A 26,177-nucleotide genomic window follows, 5' to 3' on the forward strand; every position below is an offset into this window, starting at 1 on the left:
TAGATGTCTCTGCTCTCAGTTCACTAGATGTCTCTGCTCTCAGTTCACTAGGTCTCTGCTCTCAGTTCACTAGAGGTCTGCTATCAGTTCACTAGAGGTCTCTGCTCTCAGTTCACTAGAGGTCTCTGCTCTCAGTTCACTAGAGGTCTCTGCTCTCAGTTCACTAGAGGGCTCTGCTCTCAGTTCACTAGAGGTCTGCTCTCAGTTCACTAGATGTCTCTGCTCTCAGTTCACTAGAGGTCTCTGCTCTCAGTTCACTAGAGGTCTCTGCTATCAGTTCACTAGAGGTCTGCTCTCAGTTCACTAGAGGGCTCTGCTCTCAGTTCACTAGAGGTCTGCTCTCAGTTCACTAGAGGTCTGCTCTCAGTTCACTAGATGTCTCTGCTCTCAGTTCACTAGAGGTCTCTGCTCTCAGTTCACTAGAGGTCTCTGCTATCAGTTCACTAGAGGTCTGCTCTCAGTTCACTAGAGGGCTCTGCTCTCAGTTCACTAGAGGTCTGCTCTCAGTTCACTAGAGGTCTGCTCTCAGTTCACTAGAGGTCTCTGCTCTCAGTTCACTAGATGTCTCTGCTCTCAGTTCACTAGAGGTCTCTGCTCTCAGTTCACTAGATGTCTCTGCTCTCAGTTCACTAGATGTCTCTGCTCTCAGTTCACTAGCGGTCTGCTCTTAGTTCACTAGAGGTCTCTGCTCTCAGTTCACTAGATGTCTCTGCTCTCAGTTCACTAGATGTCTCTGCTCTCAGTTCACTAGAGGTCTCTGCTCTCAGTTCACTAGAGGTCTGCTCTCAGTTCACTAGAGGTCTCTGCTCTCAGTTCACTAGAGGTCTCTGCTATCAGTTCACTAGAGGTCTCTGCTATCAGTTCACTAGAGGTCTCTGCTATCAGTTCACTAGATGTCTCTGCTATCAGTTCACTAGAGGTCTCTGCTCTCAGTTCACTAGAGGTCTCTGCTCTCAGTTCACTAGCGGTCTGCTCTCAGTTCACTAGCGGTCTGCTCTCAGTTCACTAGAGGTCTGCTCTCATCCGAGTGATGTCATACAGTAGTTTTTCAGGGAGGCTAATGCAGCTGTATAGCTGAATCTTATGTCGGATTATCACATGTCCTCCTCACAACAGAACGATAGAATTAAGATTGAAAATTGGCCAAGTTGGTCATGGAATCAGGAGGGCGAGGAGACAGATATCTGGAGATTTGTTAGTCTAGTATTTTACGCTCTTTACATTTGTACATTATCTTCCAACCATAGCCGTGTATAGCCTATATTTATTGTAACGTATAATAAAACCAGTAATATTATTATTATTATTAGTAGGACATATACAGGCCCTCATCTGCACCTTTGTTTACACTGTTTATTTTTCTCATATTTTATATTCAGATCAAATTGTATTGCCTATATTTAGTTTCTACTATTTCCCTGCCCATATCTGTACCTCCCCTCACCCATGCTGCTATGACGCCAAATTTCCCCAAGGGGATCAATAAAGGAATATCTTATCTTATCTTAATGCTCTTGGCAGCAATGTTCTGTTATCTTATCTGTTAATAAGAACACAGCTTAATGAATGTAGGATGGTTTCAGCTCATACTATACCTGAGCCACACAGGAAAAAAGACAGGGTTACTCCAGTTATTAATTTGAATGAGTAGATCAGGGAAATGACAGTGTTACCGAATAACCAGAAGAGAAACGCATGACTAATCGACATCTATCATGCCTCTAATATTTTGCTCCATTTGGACATATATTCAAAGCCAGTTTGAGACCAATTTCAGATCATTCTTTACTTCTTTCAGTTCATGTTTTTATTTTATTTTATTCTGTTTAGGAATACCTCAGGGAAATATTATTTTTCATATATCCTCATGACACATAAATATACATGCACATTTCACCACAGGGGTCAGAATGCAAGGACACTCAGGGGCAGGGAAGGACATGCTGGTTGTCACTGGGATTAAACCTGTGAGCTTTCAGTTGATTGATTGATTGATTGAAAACTTTATTAACAGATTGCAGAATGGGTACAATACAGTACAGCTCAATACACACAATTGTTAAGGGGATGCAGACCAGAGAAAGACTTTCGTCTTGTTTACACCAGGGTCCCCCATTTTCAATTCATCAGGACATATATGACATACATGACATACAGATAGTCAGTACTGCTACATCTATACATTTATGACATACCAGATTTGCAAATACAGTACTGTTTGTGATACAGAAGGAGTCAAGAAAAGGGAGTATATACATTTGACGTAGAAACTGTACATTGGAGGAGGTTGGGTGGGGGGGGTTGGGTACACTGGGATATTGACAACCATACTGGGTAATTTACATTGGAGGTGGTTGGGGGGGGGGGGGCACACTGTATAAACAAGCAAAACTGTACATTGAGGGGGGGGAGACTCTGTACAAACAAACAAAATTGTACATTGGACTATTGACAAAACCATACTAGGTAAATGACTGTACATTGGAGGGGGTTGGGTTAGGATATTTACAGGGGCCAGTGTTGAATTGCAGTCTCCCGTAGGTGTCTCTTGAGAGAGGTTTTGAAAGTGGGTAGTGATCCACATTCCTTTACAGCTTTGGGTAGGGCGTTCCACATTGATGTGGCATAATTGCGAAACGTGTTTAGTCCTTTATTTGAGCCGAATCTGGGTTTAACATGATTTGTGGAGCTCCCTCTGGTGTTGTGATCGTGGTATTCACTGACCTTTGGGAAGTATTTTGCCATGTACATGGGTACCTTGGTCGTGTAGTGTATCTTGTAGACCAGGCCCATTGCAAGTTGCTGTACTCTGTCATCTACTCTAAGCCATCCTAGGTTGTCAAAGTGGGCAGGGGTGAGGTGGGTTCTAGGAGTAAGGTCAAGCAGTAGTCTGACCAGTTTGTTTTGAGATGTTTGTAATTTTGTTTTTAGCGCCTTTGAGGTGCTTTGGTACCATGAGGTGCAAGCATAGTCGTAGTACCCCTGAATGAGTGCTCCTGCCAGAGTCTTCAGGGTATTCTTGTTTACCAGAGAGGAGATCCGGTACAAGAATCGAGTTCGTTGGTTGACTTTTTTTATTACATTGGATGCCATTTTGTCACAGGAGAGATTAGCCTCTAGGATGGAACCCAGGTAGGTAATTTCATCTTTCCTTGTGACAATATTGTCACCCACTGTAACTGAGAAGCCGTCGGTCTTGCTGAGTTTGTTATTTGAACCGAAGAGAATGGACTCTGTTTTGCCCATGTGTAATGATAGTTTGTTATCAGCGAGCCATATGCAGATTCTGCCTTGTTCCGAGCTGAGGGTTTTTTCAACCTGTAACTTGTTCTTGTCAGAGACCAGCAGGGCTGAGTCGTCCGCAAACAGGAACAAGTTGCAGTCACAAGCTGACGACATGTCATTTGCATAAATTAGGAACAGTAGCGGTCCTAGTATGCTTCCTTGTGGAACACCACAGCTCACTGTGAGAGGGGGGGATAGGGTACCGTTTACCTCCACCATCTGTTCCCTCCCCTCAAGGTAGGATTGCATCCAGCTCACTGATAGACTATCAAAACCAATTGCTTTTAGCTTGTCAATCAGAATGGAGTGATTGACCGTGTCAAAGGCCTTTTGTAGGTCCAGCATGACCATGCCGCAGTATTTGCCTGCGTCCACCTCTTGTTTGATGTGGTCATTCAAATAGAGAAGGCATGTGTCAGTGGAGTGGGATGTTCTGAAGCCAGATTGGAATTCGTAGATTAGATTTTTTTCCGCTAGGTACTTTTCGACCTGTTCGTAGACTATTTTTTCCATGACTTTCGAGATGGAGGTGAGAATAGAAACAGGGCGGTAGTTGCCTGGGTCTAATTTGCTGCCCTTTTTGTGCAGAGGGGTCACCCTCGCAATTTTGAAGTCCTTGGGGACGTGTCCCTGTTTTATGGAGAGGTTTATTATGTGTGTGATGATTGGGGTGATGGCGGCTGCTGAGTCTCTGAGGAATTTGGAGGGGATGTTGTCATGGCCAGTGGCCTTGTTAGGTTGGAGGGCGCTCAGTTTATTGAGTACCTCATCTGTTGTTACCATTTCCAGCTTGAAGTCGTCCTTGCGGACCCCTAGGTTTTTGTAGTAAGCTACTATGTGTTCTACCCCATAAAGCCCTGAGTGGGAGGGTAGTTTGTTTACCAGTGTTGTGGCTATGTTTGTGAAGAAAATGTTTAAGTAATTGGCTACATCCAGCTTGTCTGTGATGAGCGTGTTGTCCGTTTTTATGTTTATGTTTGAGAATCTGGTTTTAAGTTTTTTACTGCATCCTAGTTGATTATTGAGTAATTTCCAAAGTTCACGTGGTTTGTTTTTGTTTTCCTCAGTTTTGTCATTGATGAAATTCTTTTTTGCAGTTTTGATCATGGAGTTTACGTCGTTTCTTAGTCTGTTTCTTTCTAGTTTGAGTTCAGTCACGTGGGCTTGGAGTTCACTGCTCGTGCTTTTAGTAAGCTTTGACTGACTTTTACGAAACTCAGAGCATTTTTTGTCTCTGGTTTTCATAGCGGCCAGTATTTCGGAGTGCATCCACGGCTCAGCGCGATTTTTTACCCTGGCGGTTCTTAGGGGGGCCATGTCGTTTAGTATTGTTGAGAATTTGGTTTTGAAACCAAGCCATGTTTCTTCAACCAGTGTACCATTGAGTTCATCTGACCAGTCCAGGCTCTCCAGTTCAAGGTTAAAGGCCTCGCTAGAGTAGAGTAGAGTAGTTACGTGGGAAGTGTCTTTAACCACCAGCTCACCCCGAGACCTCAGTAACAATCAAGTCAATCAACCAGAAGAAAAACACACAAATGACTACTCTGTGTGTCTGTTCACCTTGGCCGTGCTGTAGAGTCCCGTCAGGATGGGCCATAGAGAGAGAACGGCAAGGCCCAGAGTCAGCATGGCGCGATGGAAGAAACTCACCACCTGAGGGCAGCAGAGGCAAAACTGAGATCCACAGAAATGAACTGGAGCTAAAGCTAGATCTTTAAAAACATCGACCTCTGGCGACGTTGTCGCCGTTCCAAGAATCACAGCTCAGTCCTCTGTGACAAATCCCATTTAATTATGATCTGCAAGGAAAAGCTGCTCTCCTACATTCTGAAACCTGATCACTAGCTTCTGGTGGGTGAGTGATTATAAAATAATACTTTGAGAAGTCAAAATCAAATGTGCAGTTAAAATGACAGAGAGGGTGAATGGATAGAAAGTGTTTCATGTTACACTTGGGATCGTGTTGACATGAAAATGAGCATTGTTTTATGTGTGACAGTGCAAAAGACCACTGCTGTCCCACTGCATTAGGGACGCATTGATACTGATACTGGTATCAAATATCGATCCGATACCAGGCTATACCAGGTATCGGTATCGGAGAATTTCCCCCAATGATAAAATCTGAGCATGTTATGATCTCTCTAATGGAGACAAATTTATTTTATATCTCAATCTCATGGTCTCTCTAAGTCTATACTCTTCAGTAAACGTGTGGGGCGACAGTGACTCGGGAGGTAGAGCAGTCATCTGGTAATCCAGAGGTTCCCGGTTCGATTCCCGCTCCTCCCGGGCAGCATGTCAAAGTGTCCTTGAGCAAGACACTTAACCCCTAATTGCTCCTGATGAGCAGGTTGGCACCTTGCATGCCGTTGGTGTGTGAGTGTGTGAGTGAATGGGTCAATGTGAGGAACAAATGGTAAAGCGCTTTGGATAAAAGTGCTATATAAATGCACCATTTACCATTTACAAGCGATGGGTTGGTACTCTGTATCGGGTCGATACTGAAGGTTTGGGATTCTGAAGCGGTATCTGCAGTGATAAAGGTGGTATCGGTGCATAATGAGTGAATTTCAGTCAGCGACACAATAAAAACACAAGGACTTACCAGCAGTTCAATCCCAAATGTGACCAGAACCAAATATCCAAAGCATTTACACAGCGGGAGGGAAGGAGCTGCCCGGATCAGATCCGCTAGTGTTCCAAACCTGATGAATAAAACAACGGGTTATAGTGATGAAGCAGAAACGCTAGTGTTCCAAACCTGATGAATAAAACAACGGGTTATAGTGATGAAGCAGAAACGCTAGTGTTCCAAACCTGATGAATAAAACAACGGGTTATAGTGATGAAGCAGATCCGCTAGTGTTCCAAACCTGATGAATAAAACAACCGGTTATAGTGATGAAGGAGAGACTGTGACACTGCTTTCATCACAGAACAGAGAGAGAGAGAGAGACTTTCATCCATCCACAGAACAGAGAGAGAGAGAGACTTTCATCCATCCACAGAACAGAGAGAGAGAGAGAGAGAGAGATAGATAGAGAGATGTTCATCCATCCACAGAACAGACAGAGAGGAGAGAATGAGAGAGAACATATGAATGGATATCAGAACACCTCAAATGCTCTAATTAACTCACTCACTCACATTGAGTCATGTTCACCGATGTTCTGTGTGTGTGTGTGTGTGTGTGTGTGTGTGTGTGTGTGTGTGTGTGTGTGTGTGTGCATGTACCTTGTTTATGTGAAAAATCAGGACAAACAATAAATATATTTTTGTTGCTTTGTAAAGTGTCCTTGGGTTTCATGAAAGGCGCTATATAAATCCAAGCTATTATTATTAGTATTATTATTATTATTATTAGGTTAAGGTTAGGGTTAGTTACAGAATGCAATGCAAGTCTTACATGTATTTAATGTCCCCATATTTCACATAAACGTGTGCATGTGTGTGCATGTGTGTGTGTGTGTGTGTGTGTGTGTGTGTGTGTGCATGCGTGCTAGCGCACTGTATGTATTTTGTGTGCATGAACAAACATCTGTGTGTGTGTTTATGAGAGTGTATCTACCTTTAGTACCATAGAGTACCATACAGGTACAGGCAGTAGACACAGTAGATGTAGTAGGTGTGTGTGTACTACTCACTCTTGCAGTACAGAGTACCATACAGGTACAGGCAGTAGACAGTAGATGTAGTAGGTGTGTGTGTACTACTCACTCTTGCAGTACAGAGTACCATACAGGTACAGGCAGTAGACAGTAGATGTAGTAGGTGTGTGCGTACTACTCACTCTTGCAGTACAGAGTACCATACAGGTACAGGCAGTAGACAGTAGATGTAGTAGGTGACTGGACTCCTCTGGATGAGCAGGAAGGCTGTGATTAGTACCGTCGTGCACACAGACACCCTCACCAGAGTCTGGCCTGGGACCTGCACAGCATCACACAGAGAGAGAGAGAGCGAGAGAGCGAGAGAGCAAGAGAGAGAGAGAGAGAGAGAGAGAGAGAGATCAAATTACTAAACAGCTAAAACAAAACTACATCACCTATTGGAAAACACAAACAAAAGCACAGAGCAAAATGCAGTGCTATCTGGCTCTAAATCGACAGTACACCATAGCAGATTATTTGAGCATGGTGACTGATCAACAACTAAAAAGAACCTTGACAAAATACAGACTGAGTGAGCACAGCCTCGCTGTTGAAAAGGGGAGGCACAGGAAAACCTGGCTTCCTGCAGAACAAAGGCTGTGCTGTCATTGCACCCTCAGTGAGCCTGAAACTGAGTTGCACTTCCTCACCAAATGTGAAAAATATAAATATATTAGAGAAACGCATTTTAAAAAATTTGAACTAATAACAAAAGGTTTTCTTGCACTACCAGATATAGGAAAACTACCAGTCATACTAGGGGAGGACTCAACAAGCTGTGAGCTAGCAGCAGCCTATGTTGCTGCCTGCCATAGACTGAGGGACAGTGAGTGACAGTCACCTGACATGTTTATGCCGTAATATTTTATGTTCTATTTTATGATGAAAATGTGTGTATAATAATAATAATAATAATACATCTATTTTATATAGCGCTTTTCCAGGTGCTCAAAGACGCTTTACATGGGCAGGAGAGACAAACTATGGCAAAACAAAAAACAGAACAAAAATAATACATGACAAAAATAAAACAACACCGACAGAATTAGAGGTCAAAAGCAAGATTGAAAAGGTGAGTTTTGAGGGCTGATTTAAAAGATGTCAGGGTGTTTGCATCACGGATATGGCTGGGGAGGGCATTCCAGAGGAAGGGGGCAGCAGCAGCGAAGGCCCTGTCGCCCCAGGTCCGGAGCCTGGTCGTGGGAGGTGTTAGGAGGTTGGCATCTGCAGACCTAAGGCGACGGGTGGGCGTGTGACGGTGGAGGAGGTCGGACAGGTAGGGAGGGGCAAGGTTGTTGAGGGCTTTGAATGTGATGAGTAGTATTTTAAAATGTATCCTGTATTTGATTGGAAGCCAGTGGAGGTCGTGAAGGACAGGGGTGATGTGATCAGAGCGACGGGTGGAGGTGAGCATGCGGGCAGCAGAGTTTTGGACATATTGGAGTTTATTGAGGATAGTGTTTGGTGAGCCGTAGAGGATGCTGTTGCAGTAATCTAGTCGTGATGATATGAATGCATGAACCAGTGTTTCAGCAGCGGAGAGTGATAGGGAGGGGCGGAGACGAGCAATGTTCCGGAGGTGGTAGAAGGCCGATTTGGTTATGTGGTTCACATGGCGGAGGAAAGAAAGGGTGGGGTCCAGGATGATGCCAAGGTTACGGACGTGAGTGGAGGGGGTGACAATGGTACCATCAATATTTAGGGTGAAATCCTGGGTGTGTATGTACTATGACATTAATATGTGTTTTGTAATCCATGCTTATGTTATCAACCATTTGCTTTGGCAACATATACAAGCTGCGTCATGCCAATAAAGCCACTTGAATTGAATTGAATTGAGAGAGAGAGAGTAACAGAGCGGCTTTAACCTGCCTGGTAAAAGTGCGCCTGTCCCTTTATGGCTGGCAATTACAGATGCGCTCATATGGGCTCTGATAGCGGACGTGAGACGTGAGACGTGACGAGAGACATGACGCGGAAGTGAGAGCGGCGAGTTGGATGTTTGTTTCAATGAAGGAAGACGTGCAGCCGATATAAAGAACAGTGAGAACGTGAACCGTATTTAGATAATGTTGAAAACGCGCAAGTAAACCTTACCGGGCACGGGATGACCAACGTGGATAGTCCGGACGTCTACCTGATCATCTTCTTCACCCAACGCAAACTTCGGTGCGGTAGGCTACACGCTGCACTGTGTTTGTTTACTCCTGTTCCGAGGCTGTGACGCAAGCGTCTCCGACTCCAACATTCCCCTCTCCAAGCTTCCTACCGGCGGCTACACATAGCCGACACCTCATGGTCCTCTCCAGCCCCAAGCCCAAACGCCCCTCTCTCCCCCCTGCACTCGCATCAGCCCCAAGCCCAAACGCCCCTCTCTTTCCCCTGCACTCACATCAGTCCCCAAGCCAATCGCCCCTCTCTCCCCCCTGCACTCGCATCACACACACACACACACATATTTTCTTTTGAGACTTTCTATTTTTCATTCATTCGCTCAGTTGCGTTGCGGTCATCACAAACTCTTGAAAGTCTGAGCTATTGGCAAACGCATATACATGTTCACAAACTGAACTGAGTGACCTAACTGGTTTATGGGAGTTTAACCACATGCTGGACTGAAAATGAATTGTTTTGTTTTATGAAATGTTTGCTTATGATTTTTGACTTGAATCCAATACATGGACATTTTGATTTTGAATTGAGCATGACTCTTGAGTGTTTCTTTGAATTTATGAAAAGGTAATTGATTGTTACATTTTAGCAAACTAACCTATGATTTAGCTTGCTCAGTAGTCTAGGCCTACTATTATTATTTGTTATTATTTATTTGTCTACCTTTATGTGGTACAGTCTTATGCCGGAGCTATAGGCCTAATTAACCAATTAAAAAGGTAATTTGCATTGGCAGGGTTTGACCCTGTCTGGCGCCCAACGGGAAAAATATTATAGGCACTATAAGTAGACACCGCTACAAGAGTTGTTGCAAAGCATCACACGCCTTAGCTATTATGCACAAGTTCAGAATTGATTAGTAGGCACATTTCCAGATACAGATTTCACGATGGATAGTGTTTCTTAAATTGGGGTTTAAGCAATGGTTTGCAGGACAAGCCCCCACATGACTGCTAATGTGTTTCACTGAGCATGAGTGAGGGAGACAACGACTTCACCAGGGGCCAATAGCCTTTGCCGACTAATAGTCACAGGGCTTTGTTGACTAATTGATTAGGCGATTTCATCGACAAAGCTGTAAAGTTTTGTTTCCCCATGTGCACTCTTGCAGAAAGACCTCTCTATATCCTGTTCTGACCAGAGAAGCGCTCATTATTTTTCAGGAAATATCTCATCCAGCATAGGAAAAAAAGCATAATAAACGACTAACAAAGTCCTGGTGGATGAAGACAGTGGGAAAGCCCTCGTTAAGATGAGAGGTTTAGTTTGGTAACTAGTAACTGCCCTTTAGATTAATTATCATTATTCATTGGCAAGAGATAATCATCAACGTTATGACAATATAATTGTTTGATATTATAACATCCTCCAACTAGTATTGCTAGGATTGGATACTCACTAAGGTTTACTGGTAAGGTTACTGGCCCTTTAAGAGACCAGGGGGATTTCCAACCATTTTAACCAGTTTGTCTCAGTCCATCTGTTTGTTAGTAATTTACAGTTTGCCTCCCTTCCATTTCGAGGAAATTGTGTGTCAATGACTGATATAACCACATCCTTAAACTGAATCTCTGCCTCTGTGATTCTCTAATGGGAGTCACAACCCCATAGTGTCCACCGGCTCTATCTAGACCTCTGTTCAAACCCAACGATTAATTGAATCTTCTGGGACGAGCCTCCAAGGACATTCTGGATGAAAGCATGAACATCAGGACGGCATCACGCCCCGGGGGTTAGGCTTAGGGTTGTCTGGTTGTTTACAAACCTAACTCCTACCTTAACCCTACCCTTAATCTTACTGGAGACCTCACCGTAACCTCAACTATGAGATGAAAGTTTCATCCAGAGTGTCCTTGGCAACTCTCCCAGACTCATCAACTAAGAGAGGGCGCGGCCCCTAGTCCCAGGGTTCAAAAACGTTTAAAGAAAATATGGAGGGCTAACACGTGTGACCTCTCACCTGTCCCGTGTGACCAGGCGGCCTCCGGAGGCTGGCGTGGGTCTTCAGGATCAGCAGGACAACATAGGAGGTCCAGCCTACGAACCCCAGGACCACACTGCAGCCCAGGAAGAACCTATCGTAGGTGTGGTAGTAGACCAGCCCCTCCAGCGCCTGGGTTATCAGAGACCGGCATAGAGAGACCTGGGGGAGAGAGGGAGGAGAGAAGAGAGGGAAGAGGGAAGACAAGAGAGGGAAAGAGACAGGTACAGCAACATAAGATAAGATATTCCTTTATTGATCCCCTTGGGGAAATGCAGGCATCATAGCAGCACGGGGGAGGGGGGAGGGGAGGTACAGATATGGGCAGTGTTACAAAGGATCAGATTAAACCGAATATATATATTTATTTATTGATATATATTGCATAGTATTTGTATATCGTTTGATATCCCTTGTATATTCCTTGTACATATACACGGAATATCCCTTTAGTTTAGCCCATAATATTTCATTCTCCTATTGGACAGTGGTCCACCGGCGCCAGGGACCGGCCCCCGGAGCCAAGTTCAAAGTCACCGACACGACATGTCTGTACTTGCCCGGCCCTGCCCAGGGATACGGCGACAGAAATGAGAGTGGCACTATTTGTTCACCGTGCGTATAAATACGGCGCAGGTGAATGTAGAAGCCCCTTAGCCCCTTACCTCCGTACCCTTCGTGCATTTAGTATGTTACCGATAAGTTGAAGCCTCACCCACGATACAACGTGCGGTGAAGTATGGCCTGTTTGGCCTCAGAATAGAGCATCGAGACCGCGTGCGAATTAGTAACTGAATTGTCAGAGTTTGGCGCTATACCGTCGAGTGCGACATATTTCTATTGAGTCTTTAATAGTCTATTTGTGTATAGTGTATCGTGCGGTTAGAATTCTATAGTGACCAGCATCTCCAACGCTTTCTCGTATTAGCTAGAGTTCTTATCCAGGCTGGGCCGACCGCATGGCGCTTTCACCCGAGGAGACCTAGGCGAGAACCGTATGGACATGTACACTGGATTAATCTACCCAACGACTACATAGCCCTTTGCGGCTGGAATATATTTGCTTTGGTCCTATGATTTATGGAGCGGATAATCGCCGACGCCTGCACGTGTTGGATTTACCCCGAGAGGAGTCAAGTCGAGTCGGCGCTCAGAGAGCCTGAGGCCGCCTAGCTTTCTTCACTGTAGAGCTACAGTCTACAAGAGAACCAAGCTGTATTCGTCTGTGGATCAAGAGACTACTGCACCGGCTTCTGTACCTGAAGTCTCCCTAGTCATCGTTGACCAGACGTCCTACTACCGACAGATCTTCTACCCCCTTGCTGGCTTACAACCAGTGGGAACCCTTTCCAGTATCTCCCGCTATTACTAGTGTACCATAGATATAATTCCCTAAGATTCAGGTTGTATAATTACCTCCTGCGTAACCAGAGAATGGACATTCGTTATTGATTTGCCTACGCATACTCCTTTGCCTTACAAGTGCATTCAAAGAATAATGTAAAGTATCCTATGTACCTTTTGCTCCATTAAATACTTGATTAATACCTTTGACTGGAACCGATTTCATTGTGGGAAGTGTTCATCATATTCATATATCGTGTACTGTATGGCCAGTAGTTAAAGTACATAAAGCGGTAGTGGTTTAATGATACCATACTTATCAATACAGTCAGGGAATTGTACCCCTCAGTTACAGGCAGGGTAATAGTAGAAAGACATACCGTAAATATAGGCAATACAATTTGATCAGAATATAAGAAATATGAGAAAAATAAACAGTGTACACGATATAATTAACTCTGAATATGAAAATGTGAGAAAAATAAGGGATAGAAAAAGAGGAGTGAGGGACAGAGGTCACAGTGGAAATAAATAAAAATATCAATCAATCAATAAATCTATACGGCAAATGGGTATCGACCGATTCAGTGAAACGTTAGACAATGTTAGGCAAGAGTTACGACTACAGCTGACTTGTTTGCCAATATCAAAACATGATGAACAGATACTTATTATACAGTTTAGATATATAACATCTATAATCTGTCTGGATGTCCAAAGTAACTCAATATACGTATATCATAATATAACTCTGTATGACAGCATGTATAATAGTGCTGTATATACCGTATATATATATTTATATATTTACTGCATATATACGTATATATATATATACACATATCTGTCTGAATATACCTGCATACAATATATATATATCTACTTATACACCTGCATAACCCATATAACTCTATATGATAGCATGTCTAATAGTGCTGTATATACCATACATTTATATATATATATATATATATATATATATATATATATATATGAAATACCTGCATACAATCCATATATATCTACTTATACACCTACATATAACCCATAACTATGTTTGACAGCATGTACAATAATGGATTATATGCAGGTATGTACAGATAGATGTGGATATATATATACAGTAAGAATAAATATATATGGGTTATATATGCAGGTGTATATATATATATATATATATATATATATATATATATATATATATATATAATTATACACCTGCATATATAACCCATATATATTTATTCTTACTGTATATATATATATCCACATCTATCTGTACATACCTGCATATAATCCATTATTGTACATGCTGTCAAACATAGTTATGGGTTATATGTAGGTGTATAAGTATATATATATGGATTGTATGCAGGTATATTCAGACATATGTATTCGATTAGATTAAATTCAAATGTATTGTCATTATACAGCACAAGTACAGTACAGTACTGTACGTGTGCTGTATAATGACAATACATTTGAATCTAATCTAATCAAGGCAAAACATTTTCCAGTCGAGATGCCTCGGCTGTGGCAACAGCTGATTGAGAATCAGTTGTAAGTCACTTCTAGAATGTTATTTTTGTCAAGTTAAAACCACTAATAGAGATATACGAGGCTCCCAAGGTCACCGGTGTCACTCACTGCGTCCTCATATTTCTCCAGCTGAATCAGTATTCTGGCCTGGCGGATGAAGTCTGCCTGCTTGGACTCCTTCAGTGGCCTGGGGACACGGAGAGACTCAGTGAGATGGGTAGACAATGAAGGGGCTCAAGGGATCCAACGTCAGAAAGAATATCAAATACAAGCGTCACGAAACAGATTAGTGTCAGTAACTCACTCTGTCACTCACACATTAATTTGTTCACTCACTCTACCCTGAAACTCACTCACAGTTAGCCACTCTGCACCAAGAAGCAGTTCGCAGATTAAGTGAATCTCCACCCTGGCTCTAGGGTTGCTTGATTATGGCAAAAATAATAATCGCGATTATATAGATTGATATTTAAATCACGATTATTAACTCATTCTGCGCCAAACCCAAGATTTCTCGCGTTTCAAATCCAACCGTTGAGCGCCAAACCCGAGATATCTCGTTTTTAAGATCCTTTTTTTCTATTCTAAACAGTCGCACAGACCTTTGTGACTCATCTGAGACCTTGAAATTGCAATGACGATTGAATCCCGCCAGGTGGCAGTATCGCCTACCTTATGCACATGCATATGGGCCAGCTTAGTGTGGGTGGCCCCAGCCCCCAAACAACTAGGGACTCTACTAGTAGGTTGCGAGCAGCTGTGAGCAGGATGACAATGGCGATGGCCTAGAGCAGGGGTGGCCAACCAGTCACCAGTGTTTCTCAACCTTTTTTTCAGTCACGACTCACGGCACCCTTCATGTGTTTATAGGTCCCAGTTGCTAATGTCTTTTTTTTTGGCCTCACATGGGTTAAAAGTACCCTGTGAGACCCACGGTTGCAAAATTATAAAATAACTTTTAGCCATTTAAAAAAAAAAAAGTCTGTAAATGTTTATTTGAAATTTTTTAAGCACATGTACATAGTCAATGGGTCCTGTTGTTCCGCCTCACAATGCTATTGGATAATAAATGTGTTTATAGGTCCCACCCTCTGAAGTTGCTAATGTCTTTTTTATTTGGGCCTCACAGGGTTAACCTCTTAAGCCCAGGCAGTCCGGTACTGGACCGAAAATGACATCATGCCATAAATCCATCTCTACAGAATGTATGAATTAATGTTGCGTTTTCTTTTCAAATGTAGCCAAGAGTAAAGACCCTAACCCTGTCAAAACAGCAGTCAAAGTGTATTTTTTATAGTGTATTTCTATTTTATAGGCCTGATATTCTATAATCATATTTCAAATTACATGTGTCCGGATGGCAGAATTCAGTACTGTATCTACAAAACCTTCTGTTTAATCATCTTCCCTTTATTAATTTCCTTAGATTTTTCAGGTCTGGTCAATTTTAGCATGGTGTTATTCACAGTCAAAGATAAACATTTATATATATTTTTTTATTGATATTCTCCTTTGGTTCATTACAATTTACTCAAGCCTAGTAACAGACACAATATTTCTGACACTGGGAATACATTCCCTGAGATCCATAGAATGTCCCTAGAAGCAGATACCAAGAACATGGAAATGGACCATTTAAAAAAACGGCCCTCCCATAGTCGAGTGGAACGTACGACTACGCAGACCGGACTCTGCGGAGGTCCGCGCGGACTCAAAATGGACTCCAAGTGCGAAGCTCCAATTTTCTAACCGTGCAGACGTCCGCTCACTTGGTGTCACACAAAACGCTGCTCAGCGTTGACATCGACCTGCATTTAATGTGACACCGATCTGCATTTTACTCTGAACACTCGCTCCGTGCCAAGTGAGAGTAGGGCAGGATCATGATTAAATGGGTAGGATTGGTCCGGTAAAACGTTGGCAGGTAGATGACGCAATTTTTTTTTTTTACTATCGCTAATCGTCATCCATTCCAATTCATATACATTTGGACCATGTCTTTTTTCATCATCTGAAGAAACTTGAGAAGTTTGAATGGCTTTTCTAAATGTGTAAAACTGCCAGTTTTATTTCGAAATATTGGAAACGGAGATAACCTAGACCAGGGGTAGGCAACCATAGGCACGCGGGGGCATTTTCATAGGCACAGGGGGCAGCATTAAAAAAATAAAAAATATAAATAAAATAAATATATATATATATATATTTTTTTTTTAAATATTATAGTGAAATATTTTGCACTGTCGTCTCATTTATCTTGTTGAAATCCTCCCACAGGTTCTTTTTACTACCACATATTTAATTGAGACCCTTTATTTGTTTATTATTTCAATTTAGCTGGAAATACATTGTTACATCATTCAGTAACATTTGCAGAGCCTTTTTCTGTTAACTTATTATGGATTGAAAACTGAAAACCTTAATGCACAGTAACTGAACTCAATATTTTTAAGTTCTGGTAACTTATTACCGGTATTATAATTTTTTTTACAGTGTAGTCTTGCGATCAATCAAAACTTATTTACACGATATACCTCACATTCACCCTCCATTCACATCCTGGTGTTCTCCATTAGGCCTGTAGGTGGAGCTATGACAGCACACGTACAGTACACACACCGATGGTGTGTGATGTGTCCAAAAATGAATGGGCAAATGTGAGTGAAATGGTTGCACTGTATGCAGCTGTTTGTCTGCATTGCACCCCCCCCCCCCCCCCCAACTCAGATTTAGGGTTGATACAACCATCATAATAATATTGTTAATAATAACAATAACAATAATGATGTAATAATGTAAAAATTACATTTGTGAAGAAACATAATGGTAGTGTAACTTTTGACAAAGGTAACGTATATTTTACCAAACCCCCATCCTAAAACATGCGTTTTCTAACCACGCAGACGTCCGCTCACTTGGTGTCACACAAAACGCTGCTCAGCGTTGACATTGACCTGCATTTAATGTGACACCTGCACAGCAGAGACAGGAAGTAGCGGGGATAGTGTGAGCCTCCCATGCGTTACACCTCGCCACTGAGAGTCCACGCTGGCAGGTGAAAAGATGTGACAGGCTGCCTCCTCATGTACCCGAGGGGACACGTGATGCAAGGCTTCTATCCTCTCTACAACCGACCAGTGGGGGGCATAGTCGAGCAACGTTCAAGACAGGGGAGGGGAGAATTGGAAACTCGAAATTGGGATGAGAGAAAAACTGGATACAAAAAAAAGTTTGAAGGAACATCTGATTATTATATTGTAACATATATATTGTATTGTAACTTGTGTATTGTAATCAGTGTATTGTATTTTAACTTACACTTTAACTCATTCTAACACACACACACACACACACACACACACACACACACACACACACACACACACACACACACACACACACACACACACACACACACACACACACACACACACACACACACACACACACACACACACACACACACACACACACCTGCCCAGGGCTAGTGAAAATGCTGAGTGGCTAGTGACTTTGGAAAACTACTAGCCACAGTGGCTAGTGAGCCAACATTTTTACGTCAAGCCCTGCATAGATGTGTCAATGATAATGTTCACAGCGTTTGGAGCAATAATATAATTGCTAGGTTCAACACAGCCAAGGCATAGGTGTGTCAATGATAATGTTCACAGCGTTTGGAGCAACAATGTAATTGCTAGGTTCAACACAACTCTTCCACATCTACACCCTCCATCTTGTCCCAGTCAGCCGTTGCCCCAACTGGAGCTCCTTTTGCGGCTGAGTCACTGGTCGCAGGCAGTAGTAAACAATGGAGTCAACAGTCAGAAGCACAGTTGTACAGTTGGCGTGTAGCAGTATGATTACAATGATACTGTCCCCAGCAGGGGTTAGTGAAGAAGACGCGAGTGCTGGGATTTTTGGCTAGTGAAAATGCTGAGTGGCTACTAGTGACTTTGGAAAACCACTAGCCACAGTGGCTAGTGAGCCAAAAGTTTACGTCAAGCCCTGCACACACACACACTTACTTCTTACTCTCATACTCCCACAAGGTCCTTAAATTGATCTTGTTTTCGGGCGGCTACGTGGCGTAGTGGGCAAGGCGCTCACCACAAAATGCTGGAGACGCTGGGCTCGTCAGTTCGAGCCCAGCGCTCCACATTTGCTTTCAGTTTAGCTGGTCGTCCGTACTAATACACATTGGCCGTATTAGGGGGTGGGAAACTGATGGGTGGGGATCGGGCGTTGTGGACAGCGACTCCTACAGGTCGGTTGGTGCGCCTGCGCAGTAGAATCAGGAAGTGTCGGGGGCAGCGTGAGCCTCCCACGCGTTACTCCTCGCCACTGAGAGATCGAGCTGCGCAGGTGAAAAGATGAGACTGCTGTTACCTCAAGTACCGGAGGGGACTTGTGCTATGTATGACTTAGTCCACATTGCAGCCGGCTTGTGGGAGGCAAGAAACAGCGTCCGTGACAGGGGAGGGTTGAATTGGATGATACGAAATTGGGATGGGAGAAAATATAGAAAATGGGAGAAAAAGTGGATAAAAAAAATTTATCTTGTTTTCCAACTTGCTATATGTAATATAATTATTATTATTATTATTATTATTATTATTATTATTATTATTATTATTATTATAGGTGGGGGTTTCTTATAAGACTTCTGGGCTTTCCTGCCTCTTCCTGCACTGTATATTTTGTACTTTACAGTTGTCGTTATAAAAGATGCGGCATAATAATCGCTTTATCTCGATTATCTTGTCTTCATGATTGTGGGAAGTCAAAATCTTAATTAAAATTTAAACTCGATTAATCGCCCAGCCCTACATTTATAAATATGTTGCGGCTCTTCAATGGCTTTATTAACACTTTCCCCGCCAAAAATGCTGTACAGCGTTATTGCCCACCATGCGTTGACCGCCAGACCTCGCTGTACAGCGTTATTGAGATCAATATTTCATTTTTTCACCATGGCATTCATAATTCATATATACAGCCGCGACGCTCCAGCTGGACCCTATAGGTGACGGCAACGACGGCTCAATACCGCCGCCAGGTGGATGGTCCGGCGAGTTACACTCGACTACAGGATATGGCTGATGTGCGTCGATTAAATTCATCCGGCCGTCAGATATCGTTGCATGACTCCCGACAGACACAATGTACATAATGGATCACTTTCTAAACTTAATAATCAATATGATTTTGGCGTTTATTGCGACATACAAACCGGAAATGGACCTAGGCGATCGACGTTGTATACTTGGGATCTTTCACCGCCAGTCTCTTTGACCCACGGTAAGAGGACACTAACGTTATTTTCAACCCAATTGTGAGTTTCCTTGTTTGCAAACCATCCGATCAATATATCCACCCATACTACATAAAGCAGTTACTGATGATCGGGGAATTATAAACGACCCTTTCCTCCACGCATGATGAAGCATAATGTATACCGATCATATACAGTTGAATTTTTTTATATAGCGTGTATAGGGGGAAACGGCAATCGATAATCTATATATGCGTTTAGGCCTATAACTCACGTTCTAGGAATTACTGCAGAAAACGATAAGAAAACATACTTATATTCTAGAAGGTATTTTTGTATGAATGTATGAATGAAAAAGTATAACGTTCCCACATCCTGAACGATAGATAATCGATGTTGAATGGGCCATAGTAATGTCAATATAGCAATACAATTTCAAAAGTTATAGCCCTGCAAAGAAGGTGAGCCACTCCATAGACTTATAGCGCTGGCAGACTGGGTACATTGCGGCGGGCAATGTGTTAATGAAGTTATCTGTACTTACTGGTATGGTGTGAAGAGAAAGGATAAGGTTGTCTCCTTTTTCTGAGTCATTTTCACCTGGAGGGAAGCAGATACATCATTAGGAATACACAGATTATGAGAGTATTGTCTTGGCATTATAGAACATGGTAATAACTCGGATTATGGATATAAACTGACTAATATAATAGCTGGTTGCAAAATATACACAGTTAATTTCATACTGTATATATAATTACAGAAACCCATTACAGTCGACTTCTGATCATTTCCATTTTCTATCACATAATAATCAAGTCATTGGCATGAATGAGTCTTTCACCATTTACACTGTACATTTACTAATAATTACAATCAGTGATAGTATAGGGGACATGATTGTAGCATACCGTACCTTGAATTGCTCCAGTATCTGAATGGCATTAGTGTACATGCCCTCTGCTTTAAACTGGCCACTGTTGTTCAGGTACAGCAAAGGTAACACACCCTGTTAAGACGCAACACAAAAACAACACATAACACATATTCTACACACAGTGTATGACCAAGCACATGTATATATACTGTATATACACATTTATAATAATGTTTTAGTATATATATATATATATATATATATATATACACACATTTATAATGTTTTAGTGTGTATATATATATATATATATATATATATATATATATATATATATATATACATACACATTTATATTAATATTTTAGTATATATACATACACACCGGTATAATAATGTTTTAGTTTGTGTATACACAGGTACATACATATTTATAATAATATTTTAGTCTTCATTTCTGCCAAGAGGTGTCCTGCCATATGCTAAATAATAATAATAATATACTTAATTAAAAAAACATATATATATATATATATATATATATATATACATATACAATTCCTTATATACTGTATACAGCTAGCATTCACAATTCTTGGACATACCACAGAGTTGAGGGGGATGGGGACTCCAATAAGAGAGGACATCAGAGGAGCGATGTCGGCCTGTACAGGAAACAGTTACTTTCTTACGTCAGTATTTCCTGTCGTGTTGGTTATGCAATTTCTATTCAGTGAATAATATACAGTTGCACCAGTCGCTGGCCGGGACATAATCAGACAGCACCAGAGTGTGTGTCTCACCTGATTGACATCGACCCTACGGAGGTGCTCCAGCTGCCAGTCTGGGACAAAAGACAAATGTATATATATAAAAAAATATATATATAAAAGTTAAGAAATTAACAATTATTTGTGTCTTTAGTTATAAAATAATTATTAAATTGTTCTTGTATTTTGTGTAACAATATATCTAATATCTAATATAACAATATAATAATGGTATAATATTAAATTTTTCCAAAACAAATTACACCGTGACGTGGAATCTTTTCATTGTCTTTTTAAATGTTTTATATAAAATCATCACGTCCAGCTTTAACACTTTGATTGCCATGCAGTATGCCCATCCCCAGTCTGCCAGCGCTGTAACCCTATGGAGATGTTTACCTTCTTTGCAGGGCTATAACTTTTTAAATATTATAGCTATATCGACATTACTATGGCCCATTCAACATCGGGTATCTATCGTTCCGGATGTGGGAACGTTATATTTTTTCATTCATACATTGTTGTGTTAATACCATCGAGAATATAAGTATGTTTTTAAGGTTTTCTGCTGTAATTCCAAAAACGCGTGTTATAGGCCCTGAAGCATATGATAGATTATCGATTGGCGTTTCTTTCCTATACACGCTATATTTAAAAATTCAAATGTATGATCGGATTATGCTTCATCATGCGTGAAGGAAAGGGGGGGTCGTTTATAATTCCTTGATCGTCAGTAACGGCTTTATTTATGGGTTGATATGTTGATCAGATGGTTTGCAGTGAAATGAATAAACAATCGGGCTGAAAATAACGTTATATTCCTCTTACCGTTCGCCGATGAGACTGGAGGAAAAATATTCCAATTATTTGACGTCGATCTGCTAGATCCATTTCCCGTTTGTATGACGCAATAAACGCCGAAATCATATTGGTTATTGCGTTTCGAAAGCGATCCCATGCACTCGAGTGTGTATCTAGACCCACGTTACAAGATATTACTGCCGGAGGAATTTCCTCGATGCACCAGCGCCACTTCCGGTTTGGCTTGGAGTGTAACTTGCCCGATCATCCACCAGGCGGCGGTATTGAGGCGTTGCAATATCAGACAGGGTCCAGCTGCAGTCCCGGAGGGAGGCTGGATGAATTATGAATGCCATGGCGAAAGATTTTTATATTGATCCCAAAAACGTGTTTATTCGTTGTTGGCGTTCAACGCATGGCGGGCAATAACGAATTATCACGTTGTTGGCATCCAATGTGTTAAGTCAAAATGGTCTATTCTCGTCCTTTAATTTGAATGAACCTCGGTCACACGCAGGCTGGAAAGGCTGAAGGATATTTGCTTTAAAGAGACGTTAGGGCAGTAATATACATATAAATGGTGTATTTTTATATATAGCGGTTATATCCAAATCGCTTTATAATTTGTTCCTCACATTCACCCATTCACTCACACATTCACACACCAATGGTGGAGGCAACCATGCAAGGTGCCAACCTGCTCTTCGGGAGCAGTTAGGGGTTAAGTGTCTTGCTCAAGGACACTTCGACACGCTGCCCGGGAGGAGCGGGAATCGAACCGGGAACCTCCGGATTACCAGACAACTGCTCTACCTCCTGAGCCACTGTCGTATATGAACTGGTTACCTTGTAGGAATCCGTCGCTGTATGACTGGGGGTGGCTGACTCTCTGGGCAGAGTGAACCCCAGCTCCCCACACCACTAGGGGGGTCAGGGTCTCAGAGGGGTGGCCTGCACCATGAGAACCTGGAGGTGCACACGCATGCATGCACACAAACACACACACACACACACGTACACAGGCAGAAACAAGTACCTTGTAACATAAAAGCCTACTGCAAAGAGAAACTAATAAAAACACAATAATAAAACACACACACACACACAGACAGTCTTACCCCAGTTGGTCATGCCGTGATCAGAGGTGAAGATGTAGGCCGTTCTGCCATCATTATCAAAGAAGTCTTCAACCAGAGACACCAGATCAGCCACTCCTGAGTCAACCAGACCCACATTATCCAGGTACTCCCTGGTTAGATACAACAGACAATGATGAAAACATCTATCTAATAAACATTTATCAATCCCCTTAGGGAAATTATCATGGGAATACAATTAAGAATAAGAGGGACCTATATGCAAATATATGGCACTTTTCTCTAGACTCTAGATTCACAGCGTTCCCCACAATGTAGGGTGGAAATTGCCTCCTTCACCATCATTGTGTAGCACTCAACCTTGGGCTACACAGGCTCAATGGCTGCCATACACTGGCACCTGGCACACATCACACTACACAATGGCTGAACGGCTCAGGAGACAGGGATTGATGTCAGCCAATTAAGGGGGAGAGATGATTAGGTGGCCTTGATGTCAGAGACCTGATTGGGGATTTGGCCAGGAACGTTGGGTTCTGCATGTACAGGGTTTCCTACTCACTGTGACATGGGCCTGTGGGCGTGTCCGTTAGTGTCGATGCCCAGCAGATGAAGGAAGAGGACGTTCTGCTCTTCCTGGAGACTGGCCTTCAGGCTGGAGTTGGACCTCGCTGACTCGAAGAATGACTGTGATAACAGGGAAGAAACAAAACACTATTTGATTTCTTATAGATTTCCACGTTTTATTTATTCAAAGACAAAAAGGTGAATAAAGAGGGAATTAACATAAATCCTCCTCCTCCTCCTCCTCACTACAATAATCACCACCTTGACTTCGTCGAACACCCAGGTGTCCAGTCTGGAGGCGTCTGTGGAGGCGAAGTCCTCCCTCTCAGCAGGGTAGGTGTGGGTGTAAACATGGTCCCCACTGGCACCTGGGAGAGGAGAGAGAGAGAGAGAGAGAGAGAGAGAGAGAGAGAGAGAGAGAGAGAGAAACAGAGAGGTGTGAATTACACACTCTTGGATGGATTGGTGAGGTGTTGCCCACAGCGCAGAAGAACTGTAAATTAGAAGCCGTGATTCCAATAAAAACAAAACACAAGACGCAACACCGAGGTTGACACAGCAACCAGGATATAAATACGATGAGAAGAAGACAAAGAGACTGACGCTCATAGCAGCAGATCATGTCAGTGTTGGAGTTCAAGTTTCAAGTTCAAGTTTGTTTATTAAATATCACAATAAAATACACGTACTTTACGGTGAAATGCTTGGTTCTGTATGAGCGTCTGAGAGTGTGCTTCATACAGTAAAAAAAGTAAGTAAGAAAGTAAGTAAAAAAAAAAGTAAGTAAAGAGGACTATACAATATACAGTACAATATACAATCTAAAGTACAACCTAGGTACAGTCTAAGTACAGGAGCCCAAGGATCAGTCTGCAGACCTGTCTCAACACATACAGACCATGTATGAAAGGTCTGCAGACCTGTCTCAACACATACAGACTGTGTATTTAAGGTCTGCAGACCTGTCTCAACACATACAGACCATGTATTTAATGTCTGCAGACCTGTCTCAACACATACAGACCATGTATTTAAGGTCTGCAGACCTGTCTCAACACATACAGACTGTGTATTTAAGGTCTGCAGACCTGTCTCAACACATACAGACCATGGTGGTTAGACGTTGGAGCTCTAGTAAAGCAAACACACAAGCTTCCAATAATGGTGACTGTACTGTTCCCATGTGCAAGAGTTCGTTTGGACAGTCTGCCTTCTCGGTTAACGGGGCAAACTTATGGAACTCTCTGCCTACTGGCTTAAAACTGGAGTCCAATGCCAACGTCTTCAGCAGAGGACTCAAGGTATGGCTGAAATCAACGCAGCAGTGCTCACATAATAGACGCGGACTGGTTTTGTTGTTTTGATCATGGACTCTTGCTCTGATAACTATTTGTTCTGATTTGTATACAGATCATTCTGTATTTTACTGTTGATTTTATTATATCTTTTAGAAAAGCCTCAATGGACTGGTGTCGAAAACTAGCACTTGTGCTATAAACACGCAAAACAGCGCATCTGGTCTGTCCACTGTGGCTGGTCCAATGTGGCTGTGGTGTCCATTTTAAATAAACATTTTCATTAATTCATTCATTCATGAAAGGTCTGCAGACCTTCCTAGAACTGCGCCCCCTGAGAGAGGGAAATGCACCCTGAGAGGGAGGTTTGCAGGGTCAAAGTGGGTATCAAACAAGAGGGAAGACTGTCAAGTTTTAAACTGTGGATACCAAACAGAAGGTAAAGACGACTTTGAAAACAGTAATCCAGAACTATTTTATTGCACTGTAAAAAACTGTGATTTTATAGTATGTCTGCACTTTGTAGGGGTGGGGGGGGGGAAATCGATACGTAGTAGTATCGCAATACTTTGCGTGGCGATACTGTATCGATACAGGGACGCCAAGTATCGATATTTAATTATTCATAAAAAGAAAAAAAGTTTATTTAAAAAATTAATAAAAATTGTATAAGGAAGTTGCATTGTTCATTTCAATACCTGTAATAGTACAGTAGTCCACACACAATGTGCATTCAGTTAAGTTGGAATATGACTGTAATACAAACAGTTCAGTTTGTCAGGTACATCTGTCTGCTTGAGAAAATACCATGTTCTGCAATAAAAATGATTGAAGTGAGATGAACAGACTGAACTTTATTTTATTAGATAAAACATGTTGACAAATAAGAAATCAAATTTGAAAATTGAAAAAAAATATATATATATATATCGCAATATTAATATCGCAATACTCAGCGTATCGCGATATATTTAGTATCGCGATACTATCGTATTGTGACGCAAGTATCGCGATAGTATCGTATCGTGCAGTCTCTGGCGATTCCCACCGCTAGCACTTTGTGTGCGCATTTCATCATTCATGTCTTTTCTATTCTACTAAAACTGAATCAAACCATAAACGAGGTGACCTGTTGGGATGTTAGATCCTAATGTGAAAAACTGTGATTTTATATGTCTGCTCATTTTACCCTTGCTATTATTTTACTTATTTTTACTTTTATTTCTACGCCCCACAATCCGCTGGGTGCATACTATGACCTTTATCATGTTTTGTAACAGATTACAGAAATTCAAGAAGCCTATTGGAATGTGAGGTTCTGATTTGATGATTTGATTAATATATCTGCATTATTTTATCCCACTTTATGCTTTGCTCTTGCTGCTTGTTTTACACTGATTTTATGTCTTATTTCTTACTGATGTAAAGCACTTTGAACTGCAATCCCCTGTATGAAAGGTGCTATACAAGTAAAGTTATTATTATTAGTATTACAATCCTGCACAATTGTACAGCCCTGTCCTA

General features: G+C 41.9%; 1 protein-coding gene across 2 annotated transcripts in view; it reads right to left on the reverse strand.

The window, feature by feature from the left end:
* pign (phosphatidylinositol glycan anchor biosynthesis, class N) overlaps positions 1-26,177 on the reverse strand; it is a 51,926-nt gene that overhangs the window by 22,217 nt on the left and 3,532 nt on the right. For both annotated transcript variants that reach the window (XM_084326332.1, XM_084326331.1), the window contains exons 5-17: positions 23,620-23,726; positions 23,354-23,478; positions 22,813-22,943; positions 22,541-22,660; positions 20,927-20,967; positions 20,729-20,788; positions 20,163-20,255; positions 19,791-19,846; positions 14,083-14,161; positions 11,071-11,253; positions 7,079-7,218; positions 5,894-5,993; positions 4,846-4,938 (exon numbers count right to left, since the gene is read on the reverse strand). In XM_084326332.1, the coding sequence (XP_084182458.1) occupies positions 4,846-4,938; positions 5,894-5,993; positions 7,079-7,218; positions 11,071-11,253; positions 14,083-14,161; positions 19,791-19,846; positions 20,163-20,255; positions 20,729-20,788; positions 20,927-20,967; positions 22,541-22,660; positions 22,813-22,943; positions 23,354-23,478; positions 23,620-23,726 (1,328 nt within the window). The remainder of the gene's footprint in view (positions 1-4,845; positions 4,939-5,893; positions 5,994-7,078; positions 7,219-11,070; positions 11,254-14,082; positions 14,162-19,790; positions 19,847-20,162; positions 20,256-20,728; positions 20,789-20,926; positions 20,968-22,540; positions 22,661-22,812; positions 22,944-23,353; positions 23,479-23,619; positions 23,727-26,177) is intronic.

Source organism: Notolepis coatsorum, assembly GCF_963971535.1.
Source record: "Notolepis coatsorum genome assembly, chromosome: 12".
Classification (NCBI taxonomy): Eukaryota; Metazoa; Chordata; class Actinopteri; order Aulopiformes; family Paralepididae; genus Notolepis; species Notolepis coatsorum.